Source organism: Piliocolobus tephrosceles, unplaced genomic scaffold (assembly GCF_002776525.5).
Source record: "Piliocolobus tephrosceles isolate RC106 unplaced genomic scaffold, ASM277652v3 unscaffolded_35847, whole genome shotgun sequence".
Classification (NCBI taxonomy): domain Eukaryota; kingdom Metazoa; phylum Chordata; class Mammalia; order Primates; family Cercopithecidae; genus Piliocolobus; species Piliocolobus tephrosceles.
The window spans coordinates 4,666-13,300 of NW_022319695.1; the positions used below are offsets into that span (position 1 = coordinate 4,666).

General features: G+C 39.6%; 1 protein-coding gene and 1 pseudogene across 1 annotated transcript; one reads left to right on the top strand and one right to left on the bottom strand.

Moving 5' to 3' along the window:
* Positions 1-344: 344 nt before the first annotated feature.
* Positions 345-908, top strand: LOC113222868 (annotated as a pseudogene).
* Positions 909-1,471: 563 nt separating this feature from the next.
* LOC113222869 lies at positions 1,472-2,954 on the bottom strand. The gene is given in 2 exon segments (XM_026452447.1): positions 1,472-1,986; positions 1,989-2,954. Coding segments are annotated over 2 exon segments (1,161 nt in total). The 5' UTR covers positions 2,635-2,954.
* Positions 2,955-8,635: the final 5,681 nt, after the last annotated feature.

Sequence of the window (8,635 nt, forward strand, 5' to 3'; positions counted from 1 at the left end):
AAAAAAAAAAAAAAAAAAAAAAAAAAAAAAAAAAAAAAAAGAAATCGTAAACATAAACATATGCAGGAATCAGGAAACAAGAAGGTAAGTGAAATAATATGAAACCAAACGCACTTATGTTTTGAGCCACAGGATATTGTTATTCTCCAAGAAAAGTACTTTTTAACAGAAGAAAATCAGATTATTCCTAGATCAGAAAGAAGCTGCATTGTTCCCGTGCTTTAAAAACTACAAACACCCATTAAGATCATGTGGAACCTCAGGAACAAGAAATCGAAAGGTCTCAGAGGAACTAAGTCTTTCTAGTCATGAAATATTGTTTTACTAACCAAAAGAGAGGCATGATGACAGCTACCAGACTAAGTGGCCAGGAATCCCGGAGCCTACAGCACTGGCTTCTGCTCCCTGAATTTTGTGAAGCAGGGAAGGACCAGCTCCACTCTACTATCCTGGAAGAGGCCAAGGACGGCACATGACATCTTCGTGGGCCCTATCGCGCAGGACCTGGGTCTGGAACTGGTGGAGCTGATACTTCACCTGTTTCAGTTGGATTCCAAAGGCTGCAGGGACCTTCTGGAGGTAAATCTGCAGAATGGCATTTTTGTGAGTTCTCTGATCGACCTCGAGGAGCTGTGTGGGAGGATCTTGGAGTGTAGCATCCACCTGGAGGTGATCGTGGACAAGTTGCTACAGGTTTTCCATGTGGAGGTGAAAGTGAAGAGCATTGAAGACAACCTACCAGTGTTCTTAGCAACACAAAAGAATCTGTTTCTGAAACTAGGGCTCTTGATTCTCATGTTTCACTAGAGGATGTCTGGGATGCCGACATCGAGGCCAATGCTCTGATGACTTACATACTGTACCCCAATGATTATTTTTCCCTGGAAATACCAACCAAGAGCAGGTAAAACCACTCGAAGGTATATTTTAAAAAGTATTTCAGTTAGATAAGTCACTTCAGAGCTACTCTTGGTGCTCAAAGCAACTGATGGGGGCAAAGATGAGCTGACAGGCACCAAAGCATTACATATCACAGCGCTGGATGTAAATGATGATGCCCAGTGTTTGACAAAGCAGTCTATCGTATGAAATTACTGGAAAATGCAGGCGAAGGTACACTGGTTATTAGACTTAACCCCTTGGATTTGGATGAGGGTTCAAACAGCCACATTGTTTCTTTGCAACTGATGTCTCCCCTAATATAGAAGCCCTTTTTCGCATAGATTCAGACAGTGGAGAAATAAAAGTAAATGTAAAGATAGATTTTGAGGAAACTAAATAATGAAAGATTCAAATACAGGCAGTTGACAAAGGTAATTCCCCATTGTTTGGTCACTGCACAGACTTGATAGAAGTCTTGGACATCAATGATAGTGTTCCAGAGTTAGCAGTAAGTCGCTATCATTCCCTGTACAGGAGGACACTCCGCTGGGTACCGTAATAGCCCTAATCAGTGTAACTGACCCCAACTTCAGTGCCAAGCAACAGGTGACCCGCACCCTGACGCCTCACGTCTCTTCAAGCTGGCTTCCACCTTCAATAGGCCCCGCCGAGAACCTATTCCTTGGTGCTCCACAGCGCCCTGGACAAAGAGAGCAAATCTATCAATTGGTGGTAATCGCGCGGAATGGGGACTCGCTTTCATTGTGAGCCACAGCCATGGGGTCCGTGGAAGTGACCGAACAGTGAACCACGACGCACCGGCGTTCGGGCAGCCCGAGTACATGGTGTTCGTGAAAGATAACAACCTGCGGGGCTGCCACGGCTTCACAGTGTCCGCGCGGGACCCGTACGCGCAGAAGAACGTGGTGTTGATGGAACAGCGGGTGGGTGAGCGCGCGCTGTCTAGCCATGTGTCGGTGCACGCGGAGAGCGGCAAGCTGTACGCGCTCCAGCGACTGGACCACGAGGAGCTGGAGCTGCTGCAGTTCCAGGTGAGAGCGCGCGAAGCTGGCATGCCGCCTCTGGGCAGCAGCGTGACACTGCAGGTATTAGTGCTGGAACGACAACTTTGTCGGCGCTGCTGGCGCCTTGGGTGGAATGGCGGCGCTGTGAGTGAGCTGGTCCCGCATTCAGTGTGTGCAGGCCACGTGGTGGCGAAGGTGCGCGCGGTGGACTCCAGTTACGACGTCTGGTTGTCACAAGTGCTGCCTTTGTCAGCTGGCAGCACCCGTTCCACGTGGGGCTGTGCATGGGCGAGATCAGCACGAGTACCCTGAACAAGGCGAAAGCTACGAGCCACCGCCTGCTGGTGCTGATGAAGGACCACCGCGAGCTGGCGCTGACTGCCACCACCACCGTGGTGGTGTCGCTGGCGGAGAGCAGACAGGCGAGGAAAGTCTCATCACACGCGTTGGCAGGCGTCGAGGTCCGGGAGGCAGCACTGGTGGATGTCAACGTGTACCTGATCATTGCCATCTGAGTGGTGTCCAGCCTGTTGGTGCTAACGTTGCTGCTGTACACGACACTGTGGTGCTTGGTGCCGCTCACCGAGGGCTCGTGCACGCCGGACAAGCCCACGCTGGTGCGCCTCAGCGTAGTGGGATCTGGTCTTACTTGCAGCAAAGGAGATCTTACTTCGGAGAGTGGCCACCCAAGGTCAACCTTATGGTTTTCAGTCCTACTGTTCCCCATGGTTCAGGTTTTGGAAACGGACTTCAATAGAAAATTTTTGAGAATGTAAGTACTGTAATCCTGGAAAGCATTTCATTCCTATTAACGTCCCCCATAGTTACATTGATAATGTTTACCGAGTTATTGTTTAATTCGATTGCTTTATTTATTTTGCTTTTGCTTTTCTTTTGAGATGGTTTATTTAAAGTACATTGGGGCCGGGTGCTGTGGCTCATGCCTATTTGTAATCTCAGCACTCTGGGAGGCCAAGGCAGGAGGATCACTCGAGGTCAGGAGTTTGAGACCAGCCTGGCTTACATGGTGAAACCCTATCTCTACTAAAGATACAAAAAAATTAGCTGGGTGTGGTGGTGCGCACCTGTAATCCCAACTACTCAGGAGGCTGAGGCACAGGAATTGCTTGAACCCAGAAGGTGTAGGTTGCAGTGAGCTGAGATCAGGCCACTGCACTACGGCCTGGGAGACAGGGTGAAACTGTGTCTCAAAAAAAAAAAAAAAAAAAAAAAAAAAGTACATGGGAAGTCTAGCCATCTTCATCACGTTTTACTACAGTCGCCATGAATATTCTTTAGGAATATTCTTCAGTTGGTAAGTATAATAATAATACTACTAATGAATTAGACTGAGTGGCTGTTTCCTGTAAATGAGAAAGTTAAATCTTACAGGAAGGATCATGATGAATAACGATCCTTATGAGAAGGTCAAATCTTCTCAATTTTGAAGCAAGTTCTTTATTCCTATTCATTTTCTTATTCTGATTTGTGTCCTCCATTCCTTATTATTTTTATGTGTTCAAAAATACCATGACAATATTTAATATAATAATTATTTGAGTTTAAAACATGTTTAAATTTTTATCTTTCTATAATCTGTAAATTTATCTTTCACAAACGGTGATGAGCAGGGTTGAGGCAGCTTCGTTCAGAAACAATTTTGTTTCTTCACGATCAATAGCAATCTTTTTTGAGATGGTGATTGCAGTGGGTGGAGTTTTAGCTTTGCCTTTAAAGGTGGTTTTACTTCTTAATTTTTGTCTTCAATCTTCTTATAATTTCACTTTAGGTCATTGTCTTCACAATCTTCAGCTACTTCAGGTAGCCAACAATTTTGTTCTTTTTTTTTTTTTTTAAGTCAGCTCTGCTTAATAACCTGTTGAACTAATTGCTGCTGTCCTCCAGTTTAAGTTGTTGAACTCTTCTACTATTTTGGGAAGATTTCTTTGAGCACTGATTATACTCATTTTTCTTTCATATTTGGCACCTGGCTGCATGAAAATATTTTAGGGTAAGAAAATTCACACTTATTTGGGTTTTAAGTATAAGAGAGTCTTCCCATAAATGATGAAGAGTGATACCATTGTCTGTGTTCATTAAACTGCATGGTCTTCAGAATGGCATTGCTGAGCTTGGCAGGGTGTCTCAGGCCTGCAATCCCAGCATTTTGGGAAGCCGAGAAAGGAGGATTGCTTGAGGCCAGGAGCCTGGGCAACATAGTGAGAACCCCATCTCTACCAAAAAATGTCATTGCTTTTAATAACTTAAGTATAAGAACCATGGGATATTAATAAAGGCACTTCCACTTGACAATTGTGGTGTTAATTATACCTTAGAATGTAACATTGTATACTCTTGATATATTTGATGCAAAATATTTTTTGCCTTCACACCATATTCATGTGAATTGCTTTCTTTAAAGGGATCCCAGAGAACATGTATTTATAGCTGTAAGGATGTGTATCAAATTATATGTAAAATTACTTTGCTCTTTTTGGCTCTAATTACAAATGAGATGGCCTTTAATTCTGTGTAAAGAAATAGTATATTTACTTATGGGAGGATAATCATGTTATAGATAGGGTAAAGTTAATATAAATGCTGAAAAGGAGTTAGTGGTGTCTACCTAGAAAAATAACTTCTGAGAGGATGATTTCTTTTTCTTTTTTTTTTTTTTTGAGACAGAGTCTCACTCTGTCACCCGGGCTGGAGTGCTGTGGCTGGATCCCAGCTCACTGCAAGCTCCGCCTCCCGGGTTCACGCCATTCTCCTGCCTCAGCCTCCCGGGTAGCTGGGACTACAGGCGCCGCCACCTCGCCCGGCTAGTTTTTTGTAGTTTTTAGTAGAGACGTGTTAGCCAGAATGGTCTCGATCTCCTGACCTCGTGACCCGCCCGTCTCGGCCTCCCAAAGTGCTGGGATTACAGGCTTGAGCCACCGCGCCCGGCCTGAGAGGATGATTTCTATGAAGATAAACATTAAGGACATTTCAGAAAAGGGAATACCCTGTCCTACTTTATGGTGTTGGAATTCTCTTCATCCATAGCTATAGAACAAGAGCCAACACTGATCAGTAACTTCGTGATAGTAAATCACCATTGTTTGAGCAGTTTATTAATATATTTGTTAGACATCAAGTAAAGGGCTTAAATACATTATTTCATTTAATCCTTATAACAAGTTCTAAAGTACATATGACCATTCCAATCTGAAAGATAAAATAAGAGAAGCTGAGATGTTTATCTATTTTATCCAGTGCCAGTACATGGTGGAGATATTATTCAAATGCATATCTTTCAGACTTCAGATACATTCTTTGTTCACTATAATGTAGAACTGTCTTCAGTAAGTCTTTTCTCTACTCAAACATAGTCTTGGCTAGGAAAATCAAGCACAAGCTGTGTACAGGCAAATCTTTCTTCCTGTTGTGCTTAGAAGAAACTTCACGATTGTCTTCATCATTAATTTTGTACAATGCATGATTGAGATGGCACTAAGTTTTTTTATGTTAAGTGATTTTTTTCTTATAAGAGTTCATGATCATCATTATCATTTGTTTTAATCAATGCCACATTGAGATAGGTATTTTGGTTATGTAATTATTAAATAATTAAGAGTTGCTCTATAAGAACTATGTGCCTGTTGTTTGGAAGTGATATAAGTAAGAATCATTTAACATGTAAGAAAAGTCAGAAAACTGTGGTTTCCAATATCCTTGCGGAACACCCAAACTAAACACTATATACCAAAAATGACACCCTTCTTTCGTTACTGTGAATAAAGACAGTGTTTGGGACAAGTATAGGTGTTGATATTATTATTTCAGGGACCCTGAACATGGCCAAAGGACTCAAGAAATGTTTACAATATTGCCTACTTCAATAACAATTTTAGAGACATAGATTCCCATGAAAATCTTCAAATGTGTGTAGGTCTTTCAGTCTTCTTCAGTCTTACTGTTGGCTGGGAAGCTTGTACCAACTGACAAACGATTTGTGACCAAATAACTGTTTTTACTTGACTAAGCCATGATAAAGCAGAATTAGCATTACTGAGTAAATCCTATAATTTTGTTAATACAGTGGTTGGATAATGTAATTCTAATCTGTTGATTTTGGAGAACCTCCTGGTGTTCTGACAGCTGTATCAAAATTTATTTAGGTGTTTTCAAGAAATAATAGTGCCAGGTCTGTTATAGAATATCAGTGGATGATGTGCACTAGTAAGACATTAAACTATGCACTCTAATACATATATGACTAACAGGACATACAGGCAGATTGTATGTCCTGATTGATATAGTAAAAGTCAGGCACAAAGTTCCTTAATCTTCAATTGATTTTACAAAATCAGTTAACAATAACTGTATTGAAATGACTTCTTGGCATTAGCCTATACCCAGATATTAGGCTGATCCTCAAAGATGAGTTCAAAGGGAGCATAATCTCTTCACTAAGGGCTGGTTGAGATGGTGACACCTGAAATATCACAGCCAAAATGCAAAAGACGGGTCATTGATTCATAAACTATATCAAACTCTATTATGACTTGGCGTTTGTTCAGTACTACTTTATATATTCACAAAATACTGTATCTTTGGAAATTAATACCTAAATTAACATTTTGTTTTAATTCAAATATGTGATATTATCATCTTTACAGGGTAAACCTTCTCAGATTCATTTTCCTACCTTGGAAGACTCTACATTCCATATAACATCTTCATCCTGAATTCCCATAATAAGGTGATTGAGGATCTGTTGTTTCCTTTTGTTCAAAATAAACCTGATGTACTTCAAATATCATGTTGAATATACTGTCATCTGGTCTAATGTTCTATTTTGATTAGAGGCTACTATGATTGATTATTTTACAGATGCATGATGGAACTAACTGTCATAAAAGTTGATATGTCTCCTTTAATTTTTTAATACAGAATTTTACATTCATCTTAATTAGAGTTCTAGTTTTATGACAACATTGGGAAAAGAGTAAATATGAAAAAAGTAGAACAAAATCTCAAATTAATAGTTGAATATATATAAAATATTAGCATACACATATGATAAGTTTTTCATATGTCATTGCAGTATTTTTAGATTGGAGATAAACCATCAAAACTATACAACAAAATATTTAAGCTAGAGTGGTATTTATTTGAAATCACTTTCTACTCTAAAATTTTGTTGCATCTTCTTTTTTTCCTCCTAAATCCTAAGAGTATATGAAAAGACAAAGAAAATTCAAGCAAATTACAACTTCAGGCAATGAAAACTCTCATAAGCAATTCCTGTATTTTACTCAGTATTTTCTATGAAATTCCATTTCCACAAACACTAAGGTAATTTACCATTTAATTGAATTGTTTGATTAATTTTCTATGTTTTAAGCACAATATCAGGTACTTAGAGAAGATATAATTAAAAATCACATCTCTTGTTTTCCATGAACTTATGCTCTCAAACCCAAAATTCTTTAAACAAGAAACAAACTATTTTCATGAATATAACTGAATTAGGTTAAGGAAACCAATGTTGGTGACTTGGAAATACCAATATGGCACAAAGATGTTCAGGGTGATTTTATTTATCGAATGATACTAAAATTTATTTTATAGTTGAAAAGCCTATTTCTGTCATATCATTGACTCTATTATATAAAGTGATCAATTTTGATATCTCGTATTATGCTACTATGGCTTACATTAGAAATAATAAATGTCAAATAAAAATTCATCTAGATCAATAGACTTTTCCTTTGTGAATCCTTTTTTAAAACTACCAAGTTTGAGAATATGAATATACTTGTTTAAATAACAGTAAAGAATCAGAACTATAGAAAATAGGTATAAAAAGGCAAGCCCACAGAGATGAGAATAGATCATGTGGAACATAAAGACTAAAGAGCTGCTTTTATAAAACTTCAATTTTTTCTTTGAGTTCCATAGTAGCCAAAGTAACAAGGGAGACTGAAAGTAAAACAATTCAAATTTGATAATATTTTTATATGAGGAACAACACTTTCAGGAAATGTTTAGCCCTAGTTTTTCATGAGGCCACGTTAACAACTGAATTCTCTTTCTCTCTCACTCTCTCAGTGTATATGTATTTTAGATAAGTAAAAGAACAATTTTATAATGCTGTCAAACATAGACACAGTAATTTAAATTTGACGTTAATCAAGAAATAAAATGCCATTTCCATATATATTGAGTTTCATTATGACTTATAATCTGAATATTCCATAAATAAGCACGTTGGAAATATTTAGTGGAAGAAACCCAAAACACGTGAAATTCTATGGTGGTAAATGTAGTGCACAGTACTCACAGTTTTAGGCGCAAGGTGTCGCTCTTTACTTGGTGGAAAGTTCCTTGAAATGTTGATCTGAATAGTCAGGCACTCGCATACAAAGGGACTCCATCATACCGGATGCCACCGTTTAAGGAGCCTTTGAAACTTCTCAAGAATTCAGCGAGATTTTTAACCTGAAACTGAAGAATCTGGTACTGTAGGTGTAAAGAAGCTTATTTTGGAATCCAATTTCGTATGCGATGTTTGGTTTTCAGAGTAGGGGATTGGGCCCCCCACGACTGCTGCTCTGGCTTCTCTTCCTCGAATTCTGGGAGATGGGAAGCGGCCAGCTCCACTACTCCGTCTACGAGGAGTCCAAACACGGCACTTTCGTGGGCCGCATCGCGCAGGACCTGGGGCTGGAGCTGGCGGAGCT